At 41.7% G+C, this 22,500-nt stretch overlaps 1 protein-coding gene across 6 annotated transcripts in view; it reads right to left on the bottom strand.

Moving 5' to 3' along the window:
- Window positions 1–2,722: 2,722 nt before the first annotated feature.
- ADAM22 (ADAM metallopeptidase domain 22) overlaps window positions 2,723–22,500 on the bottom strand; it is a 148,235-nt gene continuing 128,457 nt past the window's right edge. For 2 of the 6 annotated variants that reach the window (XM_085892382.1, XM_085892379.1), the window contains exons 25-32: window positions 21,278–21,368; window positions 20,324–20,341; window positions 16,764–16,850; window positions 16,501–16,601; window positions 14,249–14,312; window positions 13,765–13,825; window positions 9,504–9,627; window positions 2,723–8,627 (exon numbers count right to left, since the gene is read on the bottom strand). In XM_085892382.1, the coding sequence (XP_085748508.1) occupies window positions 9,541–9,627; window positions 13,765–13,825; window positions 14,249–14,312; window positions 16,501–16,601; window positions 16,764–16,850; window positions 20,324–20,341; window positions 21,278–21,368 (509 nt within the window). In that variant the 3' untranslated portion in view covers window positions 2,723–8,627; window positions 9,504–9,540. The other 4 variants (XM_085892381.1, XM_085892380.1, XM_085892383.1 and 1 more) reach the window with 4 other exon arrangements.

Consider the following 22,500-nt stretch of genomic DNA (forward strand, 5'->3'; position numbering starts at 1 on the left):
CCCATTGTTATGCTAAGTTGCCCCACTAGTGGGGCAACTTAGCTAAATATAGCATAACAATTGTGCATTTTGTGAAGAAAGCACCAAATTTGGCACACCAGTAGCCTAACATATTATGAACAGATTTGGATATTGGGCCATCTCAAATTCAGCCGCTGATGGCTGTGGCAGCCATTTTCCACTGCCATCAAAAATTTTGAGATGGCCCAATATCCAAATCTGTTCATAATATGATAGGCTACTCGTGTGCCAAATTTGGTGCTTTCCTCACAAAATGCACAATTGTTATACTAAGTTGCCCCACTGCCTCCAAACCATACAACATAGCTGGTCTCACTACCGTCTTATATACTTTCCCCTTCACTCTTGCAGCTACCCTTCTGTCACAAATCACTCCTGCAACTCTTCCCCACCCACTCCATCCTGCCTGCACTCTCTTTTTCACTTCTCTACCAAACTCTCTGTTACTTTGGACAGTTGATCGCAAGTATTTAAACCCATCCACCTTCCCCACCTCAACTTCTTGCAACCGCACCATACCACCATCCTCCATCCTCCCTCTCATTTACGCACATGTACTCCGTCTTACTCCGACTGACTATCATTCCCCTTCTCTCCAGTGCATACCTCCACCTCTCGAGGCTCGCCTCAGCCTGCTCCCTACTCTCTCTACAGATCATGATGTCATCTGCGAACATCATAGTCCATGGAGACTCCAGTCTGATCTCGTCCGTCAACCTGTCCATCACCATTGCAAACAGGAAAGGGCTCAGAGTTTATCCTTGGTGCAATCCCACTTCAACCTTAAACCGGTCCGTCATTCCTACCGCACACCTCACCGCTGTCACATTGTCCTCATACATATCCTGCACGATCCTCACATACTTCTCCACCACTCCCGATTTTCTCATACAATGCCACAACTCCTTTCTTGGCACCCTATCATAAGCTTTCTCTAAATCCACAAACACACAATGCAACTCCTTCTGGCCTTCCCTGTACTTCTCCATCAGCATTCTCAAAGCAAACATCGCATCAGTGGTGCTCTTTCCTGGCATAAACCCATATTGCTGCTCACAAATCGTCACCTCTCCTCTCAACCGAGCTACCACTACTCTTTCCCACTACTTCATGGTGTGGCTTAACAACTTTATCCCTCTGTAATTTCCACAGCTCTGCACATCACCCTTGTTCTTGAAAATCGGAACCAGTACACTTGATTTCCACTCCTCCAGCATCCTCTCACTTTCCAAGATTTTATTAAACAATCTGTTTAACAACCCCACTGCCATCTCTCCTAAGCACTTCCATGCCTCCACTGGTATACCATCTGGGCCAACCGCCTTTCCACTCTTCATAGCAGTCCTCACTTCATCCTTACTGATCCACCCCACTTCCTGATTCACTATCTCCACCTCTTCCAACCTTCTCTCTCTCTCATTTTCTTCATTCATCAGCTCCTCAAAGTACTCCATCCACCTTCTCAACACACTCTCCTCGCTCGTCAGCACATTCCCATTTGCGTCCTTTATCACCCTAACCTGCAGCACATTCTTCCCAGCTCAGTCCCTCTGTCTTGCCAATCGGTATAAATCCTTTTCCCTTTCCTTTGTATCCATCTTCTCATACAGCTCGTCATATGCTTTTTTCTTAGCCTTTGCCACCTCTCTCTTTGCCTTTCACTGCCACTCCTTGTACTCCTGCCTACTTTCTTCATCTCTCTGACTATCCCACTTCTTTTTCACCAACCCCTTCTTCCTTATACTTTCCTGTACTTCCTCGTTCCACCACCAAGTCTCCTTATCTTCCTTACTCTGTCCAGATGTCACACCAAGTACCTTTCTCGCGATATCTCCCTCACCACTTCTGCTGTAGTTGCCCAATCATCGTGCAGTCAAGCTGTACACAAGTGCTTTGTGCAGTTGTCCCAGATGAGATTGCTGTGGAATGATCCTGGAAGATTAAAGGCAAAACATGAATTATATGACATGGTTTACAAATTGGCTTTCGTGGTCTCTTGAAAAAAGAAAGAAAAAAAAGGTATCTCTGCCCACCTTAAAACCTCAAGGCCACTTTGGACTTTCCCTTAAAATGCTGAATTTCAAGCCCCCCAATTGATGTAAATTGCAGGTATGGAAGAGCCGATATATGATCGGTAATAAATGATAGAAAGCCGTCAATAAGCTTCCCTTGTCGTAAGTTTTAATACCTCCCTCTGAATCATGAGTTGTTGTTTAAAAGGGATTCTATGGTTACTGTTCATATATACCTGGTTTTTGTTGTTGTTGGAGTCTCGATCTTTAGATTACAGATCACCTTGAAGAAGGGTTCTCGACCACCGCACATAGGTGTATAAAACGACTGAAGTTACAGCCGCAGAAATTCTCTCATCACTCAGTCTTTCCTTCTCAGGAAGAAATATACTACAACTTATTCTATGTGCAGCACATGGCTGTGAGTAGCATAATTGGTTCAGAGGGTGCCGCTGATGCAGTGCCCCGTGTTGGTGAGCAGGAATTTGTTCAAGGTGCTGCCACGATGACGGTTCATAGCTGGGCCGAGATTCAAACTCAGGCTGTACGATTCAGCAGAGCGCCTGCACACCTCTCGGCAATCCTGCCAGCCCAGAAATCTGAACCTTGTGAAAAGTTAACCTACAATTCATTTTTTGATAAAAAAAAAAACACAAACAAGAGAACAGAAAGTAATCAGTGCAGCATAGTTCAAATCAAGCCCAATTGTTCATTTGCATGTGATAAGTACAGCAGGTTGGAACAATTCATGCAAGCACATAATTCAAAACAACTTTTTTTTTTTTAAAGATATCTGTAGTTATATTGAATATCAAAAAAACTTTCCCACCATGCTGCCACAACAGGGTTGTGGAAGCGCAGAAAGATCAAGATTGTCACATTGCAAATGGCAATGTTCATAAGTGGGATGGAAAGTATTTAACCACACTATGTACAAGTGCATAAACACCGCCTATAAATATGTGCATTTCAAGTATTTAAATCATGCGGTTAATGCAGAACATTGGGAGTGTGCCCCGTGGAAGGGTCACCAGGGTACGGGCATGCTTTTACATCACCATGGATAGACAGTGGGCTTGTGGATTGATCGTCACACAGATAGTAAGTTATCGTTAAGCATAAAACTTTATTCATTTATTTTTTTTACAATAAACTATAGGCAACCAGAAACTGCCTTTGAAAGATGCATTGCCTGGACAAAGAAGATCGAAGAATGGTCGATGAATTGGTGTCCCAAGGACATCGTGCAGTCAAGCTGTACACAAGTGCTTTGTGCAATTGTCCCAGATGAGATTGCTGTGGAATGATCTTGGTTTATCCTTAATAGAAGCATCTTCAAGAGACACGAATGAGCATGAGATTGAAATAAAAGGATGCGTCGTCAAAGGAAGCTGGCCATTCATACTACGATTGTCCCAGAAGTTTCCGCAAGTTACGGAAGTGGCATTTGCAAAACTCCATTGGTTTTCTTTCATGATGCGTAGGTATGTCACGGCACATCGTCTATTCCACGGATGGGACATCAAGTACGTAACCTCCTCAAGAATTCCCTGAAGCACCACAACACTGCAGTGATCCGACGGAAGACACCAAAGTCGAATTTGATGTGCGCTTCGTCATCTGACGAGGCCCGGTCAATTTCAAATTTATCGTCACGTGCAGAATTTACTCATCTTAGCATTGATCTTTGCTTGGATGACCTACAAAGAAAACCTACAATCTTCTTCAAAAATATGAATAAGACAGGAATGTCCAAATCTCACTGTTGTCTTCACAAGACAAGTTATGCATAGAGACAAATTGAAACAGTCCAGGAGCTTGTGTACCTCAGTGACAAAGATTTCCTAATCCAAAACTGGTCACCTTATAAGGAGGATGAACTGTCTTATCTTTGGATAACAGCTGCATGATCTGTTATAAATTACAGATGACTCCACAAACCCATGTGCTGCCATCATCATCTATGAGCCATTGACCAATGGCTGAGAGATGGTGATGGCTACATGTGGGGTCTGTTGTCCCAGTAGTAGCTGCAGAAGTTTTCTGTTTGAGAAAGTATCTAGGATATTAGAAGCAATGTGTTCACATTGTGTAAGAATCCATATCATTTAGGATAAACTCGTCGTGCCTACCCATCGCTTCGCTGACTGTTTTAATCAAAAGACAGCATGTTGTGCTTCACACACACATTGCATGTCCACCCGTGAATCTCAATGGGGATGTAAAATGAAGTGAAACTCACGATGAAGGATCTTTTAAAACATGTTGTTGTTGTTGTTGTTGTTGTTGTTGTTGTTGTCTGTGTACTTTTATATATTTTTTTCAATTGCTCCAAGACATATTACTAGATTTCCTTTTGTGTGTGCCTTATGTGGTTCCTGCTGTAGTAGAATAATAATAAATGTTGCTGTTGGAACCACTAGAACTGCCGGAGCGGTCAGTTTGACCACGAGCAAACGTTTTGTGGCTGACCGAGTGGATTTTTTTTTTTTGTTCAGTTTTGAGGCTCCTTTACTTTTCATGATTTTGGGTGTTAAATATTCAAACAAACAAAAAAAGTGACCTGACCTCAACCACATTTGAATTACAGGCTGTAATACGTAAAACTTCCACTGGGGTCAATTTGACTACAAAGGAAATGTATTGTATAAAGCACATAGGTTCAGCATTGACGATTATAATTACCTCCACCACCGAAGGTGGATGGAGGTTGTTTTCACTGCTGTCTGTCTGTCTGTCTGTGAGCAGGATATCTCAAAAAGTATTGATGCATTCAGCCGAAATTTGGTGGACAGGTTGGGTGTGTAACAAGGACAAAATGATTAGATGTTGGTGAAGATCTGGATCAGGATAAGGACTAGAATGTTTTTTTTTTTTTAAAGTGAATCTTCACCATTGAATGATGGGGCCAAAAACGATATACATAATAATATCTCAAAATGTGATGGACGGATTCGGACGAAATTTAGTGGACAAGTTGGGTGCGTAACAAGGAAGAATAAATAGATTTGATTTTGGTGAAAATCCGAATCCGGATCCAGATACGAGAATTTTTAAAAGTGATTCTTCACCATTGAGAGATTGGGTCAAAAACGATATATCGCATGATATCTCAAAAAGTTGTGGACGGATTATGACAAATCTAGGTGGATGAGTTGGTTAGGTGACAAGAACAAGCCGATTCGATTTTGATTCAGGTCCAGATGCAGATCCGGTCTATCGGTGGGATACAAAACGTAAACTGTTCACCCTCGCAGAGGTATGCACTCCACCGAGTGCCATTCTAGTTTGAGATAAGTTATCAGGACAGGCTCCGATGCAAATTCTTCTCTGTGTGCAGAATTTTCTAAGCTGTAAGTGCACGTAATATCCCCAACATTTTCATTCATTCGATTTCAGACTGTGTATAATTATCAGGTGCTGTAAAATAAACATGTTGCGGTGGCCAAGGCTCACAGACAGATATTTTTAAGCTCCTGTAACAGCTTTCTGAAAATGGGTCAGAGAGGGAGATGATAATGGTGAAAGTGATCAAGAGGGAGATGATGACTACATTCATGAGCAGGAGCATTCAAGTAAAAGTTACTCAGCTGAAGAAACAACTGAAGCAAGACCACGACAGCAAACAGTATCCTCATGTGGAAGCGGGCGAGACGGTGGTGGCCGAATGAGTCTGAGGGTACAAGCAATAACACCGGCTCTATCTGGCTACAAGAAGACTGCTAAAGATGGAACTGTCTCGGAAATTGCTGGCATTGGTAGAAATGCATCTGGAAGACTGGCACATCATAATGTGCTGCAAGAGGCAAAAGGACCAATGCCACATGCGAAGTGTAGCATCAAAGAAGAGAGTGGTGCAAGTTCTTGGCAGAAGCCATACAACGACACAAAGAAATGCACTAAGACTGAGGCCAGGAGACAACTCGATGATGATGAATGGTTGATTTATCTGGCTGAACTGGATGCATTTATTGCTGTGCTCTATGCCCATAGAATGTACTGCAGTGCAAAAGGACTTGAAGTGGATAGGCTGTGGTCTGTTACCTGGGGTCCACCATTTCAAGAAACAGATTTTGTAATATGATGATTCTTGTGATTTGGATTTAAGGTCAACAAGGCCTGAGTGTTTCCAGAGAGACAAATTTGTACCGGTGTCTAAAGTATGGAATCGTTTTACGGAAAATTGCATCCTCTGCTGTAATCCTGGGGAAAACATCACCGTGGATGAGAAACTGTTACCCAGGAAGGCAAGGTGTCCATTCACCTAATACGTGGGTGACAAACCAAACAAATTCAGAATAAAGTTTTGGCTAGCAGTTGATGTAAATTCAAAGTATCTGCTGAATGGATTTCCATACCTGTGCAAAGATGAGCACCATCCTGCAGACTGGACGTCTGAAAACGTGGTGCTACATCTTTTAGATCGTTACTTGAACTAGGGAAGACATGTTACCACAGCCAACTTATTTCACCTCTCTAAAGTTGGCAGAGAAGTTGAAATAAAAAAGCATAAGAATAGTGGGCACAATGAATCATGTACGGAGAGAGGTTCCCTCCTCAGTGAAGAACTCGATCAAGAGCACAGCTCAACATGACTGATAAAGCATGATGACACTTCCCTAACTGTTTACCAGGATAAGAGCAACAATAATGTTTTGTTTCTCAGTACCATTCCCCCTCCTGTAGAATTGAAAGATAACCCCAAGAAGCTTCCTGAGATTGTTTATTTCTACAATTCAACATAGAACGGAGTGGACATTGTTCATCAGATGGTCAGGAAGTACGCTGTCAAAGCAGGATCTCGCAGATAGCAAGCTGATGTGTTTTACAACGTTCTGGACCGGGCTGCCATAAATGTGCATCGGTACTATTCAAGTCAGAGACTGGGAAACGCATCAGCCGACGAGACTTCTTCGCATAAATTGTTGACCAGCTCTGACAGGGGTACTCATCAGTCGCCACCATGAGAACGACAGCAGTTGAATAGTTTGGAGGACGGGCCTCCAGCGAAGCGCAAGCGGCAACAATGCCGTGTCATTAAATGCAAGAACAAAACAGTGGAAAGCTGTGTAAATGTGCAACAAGCTCATATGTGGCAAGTGCACTGGACAGGTGGTTAAAAAGTGCACAGCTTGCTGCCAGTTTTCAGAACAAAATGATGGACAGTTGTGTGATCTGCAGAGTTTGTGTTTCAAGTAATCTAATCATTGCAAGCAATAAATGTATGGTTAGCAATTGATTTCTTGTTTTACTTCACATCATGACCAGCTTCTTTTTTTTATCAGTGGTCAAATTTACCTCTGTGGTTAAACAACAAATTTTTGTTCCAAGTGAATTGATTATTACCTCCACCACCAAAAGTGGATGGAGGTTATTTTCACCCCTGTCTGTCTGTGAGCAGGATAACTCAAAAAGTTATGGACAGATTCAGATGAAACTTCGTGGACGGGTTGGGCGTGTGACACGGATAAATTGTTTAGATATTGATGAGGATCTGGCATTTTAAAAAGTGATTCTTCACCATTGAAAGGACTAAAAACAATATATAACACGATATCTCAAACAGTTATGGAGGATTCGGACAAAACTTGGTGGATGAGTTGGTTCGGTGACAAGAACAAGCCGATTAAATTTTAGTTCAGGTCCGAACCCAGATCCAGCCTATCGGTGGGATACAAAACGTGAACTGTTCAGCGTGGCAGAGATATGCGCTCTACTGAGTGCTGTTATGTCCAGTATATAGATGTCCAGATGTGCATGATATAAGCTGGAAGGACTTTTTCTTGTATAAAGTGTCTAAATGCTCAAATGATACTGTCAACGTTTTGGGTAATTAAGTGTTCACTCTTGTGTTGATCTTCATTTTGGATTCCCAAGTATTCGACCACTGTAGCGAACAATGTGCAACACAGTCCTTACCGTTGACACAACATGATCCCCTCCTCCGAAAGATTCAGTGGTTGTGCTTTCCAGATATGATTATATGAAACATGAGAGTTGTCAGGTAATGCTAATGCACAAGTTTGTCGATGCTTTCCCGAACCATTTGGAATGGACGACCTGTCTCCCCCGTTCTGGTCATGCAATCCTTTGCTTTCCAGGATTTGTCCAATTGCCACAAATTTGTATGGTGCTGTGCATCAAATGACACCTTAGATGATTAGAACTGCATATATTGTTGATGGAAATGACCTTGATATGATTTTACATTCTTTAACCTTTGGGCCAAGCGTTGCATTTTACCTTGATAACGAACCACCTTTCCTCCCAGAGGCTGAAGCCATAAGCAGCATGTTCATACATCCGTATAAAGTGCAATCCGCTGACCCTGTGCCCTCGGCTGTTGTTGTTTTACGTGAGACTTTATCAATTACCGCTGCATATAATTGGAAGTAAAAATCAAAATAATCAGCTCATGCTTGTTCAAACATTTGGTAATGTATAAATGTAGGTAGTCCCCTTTTGAAAGCCCATTGATGTAAACTATGACAAACCAACGTCGGCAGGTTTTGCCAAATAATTTTTCCGACGTCCAATTGTCCTCATGCCAGTGCCCGTGCCGTTTGTCCACAATCAGATGGACGTCTCGTAGAGCTGCAAGCAATAACATGGAATAACAAGGAAATTAGATGTAGGAGGAGACCAATCGGCCCATTACACTTCTGCTACATCAACACCAGGTTATGGAATGTTAAAAATAAAATAAAAACTGAAGGGTGGGCAAAGGTGGTTTTATGGAACCGAGCAAGGATGGACAACTGCACTGCACTGCACATCCACAAATGCTGGCAGACGGAACACTCAGTTAACGTCTATCGGAGGGACGAAACACACATTGATGAATCACCCTGCCTGCAGAACACCAGGATGACAGTTTATAGCGAGGTCATGATTCAAACCCAGGCTTGACGGCTCAGAGGTGTGTGTGTGTGTGTGTGTGTGTGTGTGTGTGTGTGTGTGTGTGTGTGTGTGTGTGTGTGTGTGTGTGTGTGTGTGTGCGTGTGTGTGTGCGTGTGTGTGTGCGTGTGTGTGTGCGTGTGTGTGTGCGTGTGTGTGTGCGTGTGTGTGTGCGTGTGTGTGTGTGCGTGTGTGTGTGCGTGTGTGTGTGCGTGTGTGTGTGCGTGTGTGTGTGCGTGTGTGTGTGCGTGTGTGTGTGCGTGTGTGTGTGTGTGTGTGTGTGTGTGTGTGTGTGTGTGTGTGCGCGCAAGCACGCGTATGTGTCCTGCCAGCCCATTATCCACGTGGCAATTGCATATCTGACTGGCTTCTTGAGGTGTTTCTGAATTTTTTTTTTGACTTATTTCTAATTATTTTGAGTTGTTAACAACTTGTGCAATTAAATGGGGAAAGCAGCTCATGTGGGTCCTAAATAGCACACCAGTCATGAGAGTCAAATGGAAAGTTCAGCATGATAAAGTCCCTCTTCCATGTAATTCACAACGGAGCACAATCCACTGGGGAGTTACATACCCGGGGACTCAGAGGCTTCTCGTCCTGGCTTTCAGGTTCAGGCAGAGGTGGAAGAGGATATGGTTCTTGCTGTGAGGCGAGAGATCCCATTGAACTGGAGAGGGAGCGACTCGGAGTCAGGCTCCTAGAGCACACATGGGACAATCCGCCACATTTAATAAGTCATCAAAATTAACATGATATAATGATGAAAACCATTTTAATTATTTATTTTTTTCATAATAAAAAGCATCTTTATTCTAACTGGAGTACCACACCATATCACCACCCCAACATTCCAGCAAAGGTAATTGTATGTCCCAAATCAGAATACACGTTCTATAACACAATGATGGCACAGGGTGTGGTTAGCTAAGAGTTTCAAAGGAAAACATCCAAATAACCACAAATAAAGCAATCACACTGAAAAAAGCGATGAAAAAAAAAGTTTTACATTAATGTGTGTAACCCCACAATTGAACGGAGTGAGGGGGAGGGGCAGGAGGAACCAGCCTACTTCAGTAAAGTGCAGGACAAAGGCATCCTCAAGTAATGTTGAGGGGCTTATAGGGTAGTCATCACTAAGTGCACAGTGGTGAGAGTAAGCAGCCATGGGAAGCAAATCCACACCATCCAGGGAAGAAAGCAAACAACTTCTTAACCACTTGACCAAATACCTTGCTCATAACTTCAATTCTAAACCTTGTGTTGGTTTAACAGTTATGGCGGTTGGCTTAAGATCTTATGGTCTTGAGTTTGAGCCCCTGTTGTGCCATGAGATAACACCAGGTGGGTTAACTCAGCCTGTCATTCTTCAGAGGTTGACAAAATGAGTACCAGCTTACTGGGAAAAAGGGGCACTGCATCCTCCTCCTCCTCCTCCTCCTCCTCCTCCTCCTTCTTATGGAGCAAAAGGCTGCAGGTAATTTTTGCATTGGCTGAGTGCGCGGCTGTGCCGCAAATGCAATGCCCCAATTACAAGTACACTGGTACTCATTTCGCCGACCTCGGAAGGATGACAGGCTAAGTCAACCCCACCTGGTGTTAATTCCACAGCTGACAGGGAGCTCGAACTGAGGACCCTAAGATCCCAAGCCAGCCCCCCTAACCGCTAAGCCAACACCAGGCTCGCACTGCATCAGTGGAACAGCAGCTGCACTTCTAGAAAATGATGCAACCAGCAGCCACAGAGGCGGCATACTAAAGAACAACTTCAATTCTGACGAATCTGTTTTCCACACAACCACCATCTTGCCTTCCTAGAAGCTGGGTTTATAGCTATTCCATTCTATGGTGCGAATACAGGACTTTCAAAATGATGTACGAATGCGAACGAGACATTTTGTGCATGCACTGTGTGTGCATTTTCAGTGACTCACTTCTGTTAGTGCGAGCACTTTTAACCTGCCGTTGCTCGAACGAAATATGCAAAATCGTCTTTTTAACATAATTTTCAGCATTGAGACTAAAGAGTGGCAATTTCAAAATGGTGAACCATAATTGCTGTGTTCCTGGATGCAAATCAGACTCATGGAAATACAAAAAATATCAATGGATGAGAGGTGTCGAGCTCGTACAATTTCCTGTTAATACAATCGACACACACACACACACAGACAGACACACAGACACACACACCTGGGAGGGCTCCATTCTACCTTCTGAAACCCGCATATGGAGATAACAACCAACAACGCACACTTCTCCTTTCAGCAAAAGATGCAAAGATGGAGTAAAATTACTTTTGTGGTGCTTGTACCAAACAAAATACATTTATAACAGCCCTCCCAGCTTCCCAGCCCCCTCCCCAACACGATTTAAGTAAATATCATTATTTTAAAAGTGGATTTACCCAAAGCATTCTCAAGCCTCAGATATGACCTCCCCATAGGTGTTCAAAAGCACCAAAACTAAATACGGTGTCTCCCTCCAACTGATTCGTTGTGCGGGGGCACACCACAGCTTTCTCTCAGGTATTGTTCCAAGTATTTTCAGCTTCTTTTAGAAGCTTCCACAGTCATTTTAGATAACAATCCTTGGTGTACATGCACGATACCAGTTCACATTCCCCAGAGAGAGCCGTTTATAGGGGGTTTCTACGCTTGCGTACTGGGCATTCTTGGGCGGATTACATCATTTTGAAAGTCCCATATTACAGAGATATAACTGTACTTCACAAAAAAACAAAAATCAAAATAAACTCCACAATTAAGATCTCCATGGAAAGGATCATCAGCAAACACGTTTCAAAGCTCAAACATCATAGGATGACGTCATGGGCCACTTTTGACCTGTTCCATCAATTAATTTAGCAATTTTTTTTTTAATAGCAAATTTGCTCAGTAATTACACATTGCCAATGAATAACTGATGGTGCAATTTTTTTTCTTCTTAAACATTTAAAAAGTCATTTTTACAATTCCCAAACAAGCGATTCAGTTGCCATCAGATGTTGATTTTGATGGCCAAGATCAATATCAGACAGACAACATTGCTATGTTGTTACTGTGGCACTCTTTGATGAACTATAACAGCTAAGCATCTCCAAGATGAACTGCGAACTGCCATGGGCACACACGCCTCTGACACAACCATCAGGAACCGAGTGAGGGAAGTCAGCAACCCATTTCTCGACTCAAGCTGGCCAGCACATTTGCCAGAAATAGCTCAAACCCTTATTAATTTTTTTACAGCGATCTACGTTTTGTGAAGGGCTTTCTTACTTGGATCATGTGCAAGAACTAGAACGGCACTCGGTAGAGCACATACCTCTGCCAGGCTGAACAGTTCACAAATTGTGTCCACTGACAGGCTGGATCTGCATCCGGACCTCAACCCAAATTGAATCAGCTTGTTCTTTCCACCTACCAAACTCATTCACCTATTTTTGTCATAATCCATCCAAAACGTTTTGAAATATCATGCTGTATATTGTTTTTGGCTCCATCGCTCTATGGTGAAGAATCACTTTAAAAATAAAAATAAAATTCTCATATCCGGATGCAGATCCAGATCTTCACCAACATCGAATGATTTCCTTTTCTCACACTCCCAACCTGCCCACCAAGTTTCATCCAAATCCGTCCATCATTTTTTCAGATATCCTGCTCACAGACAAACAAATATACAGAGGTGAAAACATAACCTCCATCCACCTTTGGTTGTGGAGGTAAAAATACATTAGTATACATCAACGTACTTCAAAATGAATTACAAAGACAGTCAGAGACAAGGGTCAAGTGAACACGGCATATGGGATTTGAATCTGGGGTTCCATCATCATGAGATAAGTGCTCAATTAGGAGCATCAAACATGTCAACCTAACCGACTGAACATATATGGAATGAATTATGGAGGTGAGTTGGATGGTCATTCCTGAGAACAGATTGGATTTCTGATGATGGAGTCGGAGTGGTTGGCTGGAACATAAACGTCTGGCAAATAGCATGCGACAACACATCGTATAAAGCAGTGCTTCTCAAACTATCTGATGTGGCGGACCGGCAGGTTTTTTTTTTCCAATGTGCCAGGGACCGGTACCATATTTGTGCCATGTTATTATTTGTTTATGATCCGAGAACATATTGTTTGAACATCCGTAGTAATATTAATTTATACCGGAAAAATATTAAAATATAATGAATATAATAAAAGTTGACAATATATATATATATATATATATATATATATATATATATATATATATATATATATATATATATATATATATATATATATCAACTTCTCTCTCGTATTTTGAATTTGTCGGCTTAAATGTATTATTTTTCAAGATTTTATACATTTTCATTTTATACATTACATGTTATATATTATGATAATGTGAAACTGGAAACTCGCCGCGGACCGGCAGTCAATGACTCGCATACCGGCACCGGTCCGCGTACCACCACTTTGAGTAGCACTGGTATAAAGCATCCGCACTGAGTACTCAAGTCCAACCGATGGTGCTGGCGATCATTGTTTTAGATACCATCCACTTTCACGTTTTGCACCTGCTTTGTATGTACTGTATGTGGTTTGAACGACATATTTCACATTATTGACACTCACAATACACGAAACACGTCTCCCTGTAAATGGTCACAACTTTCTATAATGTGTGCATATTTGATTGAGGTCTGTAAAATTATTGGACTCTTCACGTCGTTTGAACAGTATCAATCTAAGTATTACATTATAATTAAAAACATTATCTCAAAGCACCCACTGGACTTAAATGACTGCACGCATTGTAATTAAAGGGGTGGGATTCAGACTTACTCCGTGGAGTTGGATCGGGGTTTGCACTTGTTCTTTCCTTTGTTTTTCCTGTTGGCTGAGCCTTTATGCGAAAAAAAAAAAAAAAGGAATTAGGAAACTCAGCAAAAGGTACAGGGAAACGAAGCAAATCAAAAGTTCATCGAGCTATCGTGCCTGCTATACTTTGGCTCATCATTTGGTTATTTGTCATTTGATCCACCGTACCCAGTGCAAGTTATTCCATCAGGCATATGGGATTCAAACAGACAAACAAAAAGAACACACAAAGTGAGATTCGAAGAAAGAGGAAGGTACTGTACATGATATCACAAAAACAACAGTCTTCATGCCCTTCGATCCTTATAATAACATCTTTGTATCATCTCTTTTCTGGGGAAAATAGTTTCATCACATTAGCTCTTCTTAAAACAGGTTTCAGACAGCGGAGTCATCATATCTGATCCTTTCATACTGCAATGAATCGAGAAGTGATGGTAGCACTCACTTAGAATTAATGTAATCACATGGTCGTCGGCCAATACGTGAGTGGTCAAGTGCTCCCCTGTTGTCTTGTTACGTTGTATGTGAACACAGAGTGTACGGAGACATTCCTGTTACTTCGTTTTAAAAAAAAAGAAAGGTTAAGTTGCTGTTCTACAGTGACCTCGAAAATACACCACCGGTTCAAAGTTTTAGAACACCCCCATTTTTCTATTTTTTACTGAAATTTAAGCAGTTCAAGTCCAGTGAATAACCTGAAATGGTACAAAGTTAAGCGGTAAGCTGCCAGAGGTAAAAAAAACAAGTTTAGGTTACCAAAAACTGAAAAATAATGTAAATTTCAGAGTTGTTAAAAATTTCAGAGTTCCCTTTTCAGGGAACAAGTAATGGGTTAGCAACTGCAGCTGTTCTGCAGCAGTGGAAGTAAATTAAGCCTTGAAAGTTGAGGCAAACAATTCCCACAGGTGTCCCAACTTTTGTTGATTAGTTAAACACTTTCTTCTTCTTCTTCTTCTTCTTCTTCTTCTTCTTCTTCTTCCGGCTGCTCCAGTTAGGGGTCGCCACAGCGGATCATCCGTATGATCCGCATAGTGATTTGGCTTGGTTTTTACGCTGGATGCCCTTCCTGACGCAACCCTGATCGCCTCTTACGACATAGGGATATGGTACACCTATTCTAACCCGGGCATACACCGGGCCCAGTACACTGGTACTCACTTCGCCGACCTCGGAAGTATGACAGGCTGAGTTAACCTCCTGGTGTGTATTAATTCAAGCGGCCAACAGGGCTTGAACTCAGGACCTTTTGGATCCCAAGCCGCTACCCTAACCACTACGCCAACACCAGGCTTAGTTACAAATACTTTGCCGGTACAAAAGCAGTGTTGGAACAGACTGTTGCTACACCCTCTGAAGCCTTATTTGGACAATATTGCACTGCAGGAAGTAGTATATTGCTATCATAATGGTGAGAAAAAGACAATTAACAAAGGAAGACAGACAGACCATTATAACCCTTAAAAGTGTAGGTCTTTCCTTTCGATAAATTTCAAAGAAAACCAAGGTGTCAGTGAGTACAGTTTCCTACACCATCAAAAGGCACTTGGAAACACTGACAGGAAGAGGTCTGGCAGACCCAAAGCCACAACACAATCAGAAGACAAGTTTCTGAGAGTCAACAGCTTGCATGATAGGTGGCTCACAGGACAGCAGCTTCAAGCACAGCTTAACACTGGTTGAAGTAAGGAAGTCTCAGTTTCAACTGTGAAGAGAAGACATCGAGCTGCAGGTTTGATAGGTCGAGTGGCAGTACGAAAGCCATTGCTAATATGGCATAATAAGAAAAAGAGGCTTGCCTGGGCCATAAAGCACCGCCAGTGGACTACTGAAAACTGGGAGAAGGTCTGATGGACCGATGAATCAAAATTTGAAATCTTCGGTTCATCACGCAGAGTTTTTGTATGCCGTCGAGTAGGTGAAAGGATGGTTCCTCAGTGTGACATCAACTGTCAAACATGGAGGAGGAAGCGTGATGATCTGGGGCTCTTTTGCTGGATCCAGAGTCGGCAACTTACACAGTGACTGGCACCTTGAACCAAAAGGGCAAGAACAGCATTTTGCAGCGCCATGCAATACCCTCTGGTCTATGCTTGTTGGTCAGGGGTTCATGCTACAGCAAGATAACAACCCAAAACATACCTCCAGGCTATGTCAGAACTACCTTAGAAGAAAATAACAAGACGGTAGGCTTCAAATCATGGAATGGCCAGCTCAGTCTCCAGACTTAAACCCCATCAAGCTGGTTTGGGATGAACTGGACAGAAGGATGAAAGCAAAGCAGCCTACAAGGGCAACACATTTGTGGGAACTTATGCAACAGTGTTGGGAAGAACTTTCTGAGCAATATTTGATTTTCATTGTAGAAAGAATGCCACGAGTATGTTCGGGTGTTATATCTGCAAAAGGTGGCGAGTGATGAGTCAAAAATTTAGATTAAATTTGTTCTATGCTTTAATTTCAGAGTACTTTGAAACATTAAACTACTTAAATTTCAATAAAAACTGGAAAAATGGGGATGTTCTAAAACTTTTGACTGGTAGTGCAAGTGTCATAATGTTTCTGATGGGGCGATGCAAGTTCTCAACAATAAAGCAACTCTCCAGTTGAAGATTCAGCGGATCACATATGATACAGGCTTAAGGCCAGCAATAACTGGTACGATGGAACCAAACACCATGAATAGTATCCCAGTCCAACCTTGCCACGAATTGCTTCGTGGTCGGCCATTGCTGCAGATATCGGCCATGAGCTTTTCCTGAGGAATTCGTTCACTCCATGAATGTGAGAGTCCATTTGATCTGCAGGGTGATTACAACAGGACAAAAACATTACCCAACATCCAGGAATGAACCACAAATTCATCGAGTTAATGGGAGAAATACAAATATAGTGGTTAACACCAACACACCAGAAACAACAAAGGATATTACATTATAGTGAAATAAAAACAAAAAACAAACCTTTTCAGAGAGCTGCTCGGTGAGAGGTTACTAACACCAGGTGGCAATCCGCCATACATAGAATCTATTTCAGGTTTTTCATGGTGCCTGCATCAGGGAATGCCGTGAGATGCTCCAATTACTTCAAGCAATGAACACTATACATTTGCATGACTGCACTTGGGGCATCAATTAAGAAAATAGGACCATGCACCCTGAAGCTCACCTGGATCAGGAGCCACAGTCACTCAAACCCCTTGCAGACCCCCTTAGACCATATTTTTTTTATGCCATGAACAAACTTTGGCACATCACGGGTGATGAAGGTTTCACAAGGAATACACAAGGAGGCCATTCAGCCCATCATGCGAGCACCACATCAACACGACACAAATTTATCAACACAAGAAAAATGCAAAATGTTTTTTTTATATTTTAAATAGTGTTTATTTATTTATTTGGTATTTTTTTCATAGTTTTTTTCTGTAGTTTTTTTTGTATTTTCTTTTCTTTCCAGAGGAGCAGACATCAAACAGAGACAGTCTTGGGTAAAAACAAACAGCATTAACCACACAACACCCCTTGACGAGACCCCCACAAACAACACTCCATACACTTGCACACGATCACCAATCAATGCTCAAACTACCTTAACGTCCTGCCAACATCCATATACCCATCTATCTCCAATACTTTCAGGTACCTATCTAATTCTAATTTCAACTTATCTACTCTTTCTGCTGCTACGACATTTCCAGGGAAACCATTCCACGCATTAACTACTCTGAGTAAAAGACCCCCTGCTTTACTACCGTCTTAACTCTCCTATCACTGACTACTCTGCTGAATAATTCATCTGCATTATTTTGTCGAAACCCTTCATTATCTTAAACATCTCTATCATATCTCCTCGTAACCACCTCCTTTCTCGTGTATAAAGCCCTGTCTCCTTCATCCGTTCCTCATAGCCGAGTCTAGTTAGGTCCGGAATCAATTTAGTAGCCCGCCGCTGAACCCTCGATATGACATACATGTCCTTCCTGAGTTGTGTTGACCAAAACTGCACACAATATTCCAGATGTGGCCCTCACTAAATTCCTGTACAATGTTAACACCACCTCTTTTGATTTATAAGTGATCCCCCTCCGAGTACAACCTAAAACCCAATTTTCTTTACCTATAGCTGCCTGGCACTGTGCTGCCTCCTTACCTCCCGTATCTATTACCACCCCTAGATCCTTCTCCTGTGTGACACGCTCCAAAATTACCCCTTCCATCCTGTAATCTCTATTTTCATGATTCTTACCCATCTCTAGCACCTGACATTGGTTCATCTTAAATTGCATCTGCCAATATTTTGCCCAATGTATGCAAGTATCAATACTTTCCTTAATCTGATCACCACTCCCTCAGTTATCCACATTATCTCCAAGCTTTGTGTCATCTGCAAATTTGTAAAGCCTACTCTTCACTCACTATCCAAATCATTGATGTAAATAATGAATAGTAATGATCTGAGTACTGGTCCCTGAGATAACCCACTACTTAATCCTCCCACTCACATCCACTCTTTGCTTCCTATCATGAAGCCAGTTTGCAATCCAATTAGCTACCTGACCAGCCGCTCCACAAGACCTCACTTTGGCGACAAACCTCTGATGTGGTACCTCATCAAATGCCTTCTTAAAGTCTAGATATACTATGGACACTGCCTTTCCCTCATCCACCCAATCAGACACTGCTTCATAGAATTCTAAAAGATTTGTTAAACAGGAACTACCTTTGGTAAACCCATGCTGACTACCTTTAATTAGTTTGATTTATTTATATTGTTCCTCATCTGGTCCCAAATTAATGTCTCCAACACTTTCCCCACAACTGAAGGCAAACCAATATATATATATATATATATATATATATATATATATATATATATATATATATATATATATATATATATATATATATATATATATATATATATATGTGTGTGAGGGGACAGTCATTTCAATTTAAGGCCTCAGCACTGTTTGTGGTCCATGTCGTCGATCAGACTTTTATGCTTGAATCAAGTGTTATGGATAAGTAGTCCATTGTTGAGTTGCTGGGGTGACAACGCTGTCCAAAATATTGGATAGAGAAGTTAAGGTATTGTGTTTTCATGTTCTCCCATGTCTGAAACCAGATGAGGCCAGGTCAGTGCAGATGGCATTGGATTGCAAAGAACAGTGGGCAAAGGGAAGCCATTTTCTCCTTATTGATGGAGATGAAGGGCAGGGACTGTTTGCAGTGAAGTGCCATGAATGATTGCGAGGCTCATATACAAATAGCCTTGATTGTTGGCCTGGTGCTGCCATCATGTAGACAGTGGGTGCTCATTGGACAGAGGGACGTGAGCTTAACCATGGTCCAACTTCGGGAAAAAGGTGGGGGCCAGTGGGGAGAGCTCTGAATAAAGGAGAGCCCAGTAGATACAACTCCAGAAATCTTTCTCACTGATTGGGCCTTTGCCTCAAATGCCAAATGCTAGCTCAGCTCGAGGCTCTGTGCCGCTTGCCCTGTTATCTGCTTGGTGCCACTTACCCTGTCTCGCTGGTCCACCAGTTGTTGGCCTTTGTGAGGTCCTGCCTGCCATTATCTCCCACTTGTCTGGTTCCCCTTGTGAACATGGCATGAATGGTGGTTGTTGGCATCTAGGGTGAGGTATAGGCACCGATGGTCACTTATAATATGCTTAGTTATTGTGACTCTGCTCGAGATTCTGTGCCTTCTGTCTAATATGCTTATTCAATTCTTATAATTCCAAAGGCTGTGTGTGCATTCAGTTCCCAGTATGTTTTCCACAAGGATGGTTTGGCTTGATTGGGATACACTGGTGGATTAAATTAGAGTTCATTTTAATGTTGATAACCGAGGAGCTTTAGACCTCATTCGAAGTACAAAGCGTATTATCCGCTTGCATGCCGTTTGTTCAAAATTTCTTCAAGCCTGATTATCTTCAAAGTGATCTGTTTTGACACGTACAGTCTCCACGTCAGCTGCAGTGGTGATTATGGTTGGGCGGTTGGCACGGAGGCCATGTAAGCGGCAGAAAACAAATATATACAAATACATACACGTACGCACGTCACTGTTAACCTGCTCATTAAAATTATAGTTAAAAAACACGTTATTAGCAGCAGACAAACGACTTGTAGTTTGGTGAAGCTTCATTCACAAAGGTAATGGAAAAGAAGATCAATGTAGAGGAATTTGTCAAAAAACAAGATAAAAGGCTCAGAAGTGCAAAGTTTCAAACACTTTTAATTTCTCAATCTCTATTTTTCATTTTTTTGCTCCACGTACTCGTATTTCTTTCACACTTCCTCTCCCTTCCCTCCTCCATAACTCCTCTACCTTCATCTTACTTAATCTCACAGTAATCGAGAGTTCTAGACCTCACACCTTTCTCTGAAATATGGCTCAGAAAGAAGTCTAGTACCCGAAATAACTGCAAAACGATGAGCAAACACGCAAGCCATTTCACTCTCTCACATGAAAATCCTTACACAGGAAATACATCATATTCCTTGACGTCTTACCTGCTCTTGCGAACGTTTCTTCCCATGAAATGAAGGCATAAGTTGGAGGAAGATAAAGAGAGAACAATAACGATTCCATATTATACATAGTTTGAGGATCAGGTTTGACCTAAATACAATGATAGTTGTACAATGGCAGCACATTAACAATAAAAAGTTAGAAAAATCAACAAACATGGAGCCTGATGAAAAGCCAGACAAGCACTAAAAAATAAAAAAAATCTTAAATAGAGATGGAGTACAGTGTAGAGTTTTACAACAAATTTTCATGAGATCTGATAACATTCTCATCAGATTTATACATGATCTGTTGAAAAATCATCAGAGATAATATTGTCAGTGGGAAGAAAGTAAGTGAAGGCTTGCAAGGATAGAGTTGCCCAGAAAGTGTGTTCCACAAGAGGGATTGGGGGGGGGGAGAAGGGAGATGTGTGGGCAGAGGACAAAGTGAGATGTCAGCATGTCTATAAAAAGAAAAAAATCATGAAAAACGCCACTGATTGACAACAAATATCCAACTTGAAGATATTCCTCGAAAATGGCAAAGACAATAAACTGATAACATCACTGCACACACTGTACAGCAGCTCACCAATGGTAACTAGGATCAGTGCTAGTTGAAGATCCAAGCTACTGTGTTGGCAAAGTCCGAGGAAAACCCCTTGCTTGAGATTCATAATCTAGATGTCATCATGTATATAGTTCAATGTGCAGTTTCTATTTGGCCACAACATTGTTTAACGAACTGGCTTTTATGCAGAGTTTTACTGGTAGACATTATGGAGAATAACATGATGCGAACGTTCGTCAATGGTATGATATATATATATATATATATATATATATATATATATATATATATATATATATATATATATATATATATATATATGCAGTGGCAGAAGTTTTGGGATGATGGTCATAAATATGGAGGAACTATCGTTAGAGGCTTACCTAAAAGCCCATGTTGTCATTCCAAGTATCACGGCCACAACCAAGATGGCTCCAACAATGGCGCCCAAAACAGCCCCGACTAAACTATAACCTGCAAATAACCAATGGTGGCATTAAAGTTGTCTTGAATTTCTTGTACCATTCATTGTTGAAACACGCACATTTGAAACTAGATTTTTTTTTATCTTACTTTTGTCATTTCACTTGTATGCTGCAGGTACTGGAGATCGGAAAACTTTCACACGAAGAAGCTGGGAGACTTTCAAGTGATAATGCATTCGAAAGAACATGATGTGACTGTGTGTTCATAAGAGAATACACGAACCTTTTAACAAAACAACATGTGGTTTTCTCTGGGCATGACTAATGATGGGTTTTGGCAGGATTTGTCAATAGCAGCACATTCTGAGTGCTGCACAGTGGGATTCACTCCTAAGGGATACGATCCCATAATGGAACCTGTGCACAGCAATCGTCATCCTCACGCTGTGCAAGCAGGTTCCATTATGGAAAATGCTGTCTTTTGTACAGGAAATCAAGCAGGCTTTCCTGAATTTTCTTGTCATGGCTAAATATCCTAAGATAAGTATTTACAAAACAGAAGAGTTTTGGGCAGGTCCCATGACAAACTAAATGTTGTATACAACGTTTTGCAGTATACAATACTATGGAGAGTTCAGGAATTTGAATTAAAAGGCAATCTACATGTTAGATACACAAGGAAGGAGAGCTGGGTAAAGGGAAGAACTGAAGAATGTATCAGGTAGAAGGAGAAATGTGCGTGAAGATTCCACCATTTTGGGTACCTAATATGTAGATTACATTGAAAGCTGCCAAGGGATACAACGCACAGTATGTCATTATAACTTCCGGGTGACAGGATAGCGTGGAGGTGTTCACACTAGTCTGTGAGCTCTCTTGCCTGCGTTGAAATCTCGACCCAGCTGCAAACTGTCGCCATAGTGTTTCGCACATGCATAGCGGTTCATCAATGTGTTTAGCCATTCATCGGAATGATGGTAAACCTGAGGACCTGCCCACCATCACTGGTTGTTGATGGATCTTAAAAGATTCCACGGTATCTTTCTCGACGAGTAGGCGAGCTATTGCCGGCACCATGGCTAAATTCAAAATTCCTGCCCTGCTTACTGCTGGGAAGGCAATGGCAAACCACCCAGTGTAAGCCTTGCCAAGAAAATACTTCAGCAGCACAGATGCTCTGT

This window comes from Eptatretus burgeri, chromosome 8 (genome assembly GCF_056783735.1).
Source record: "Eptatretus burgeri isolate ZD-2024b chromosome 8, Ebu_testis_v1, whole genome shotgun sequence".
Classification (NCBI taxonomy): domain Eukaryota; kingdom Metazoa; phylum Chordata; class Myxini; order Myxiniformes; family Myxinidae; genus Eptatretus; species Eptatretus burgeri.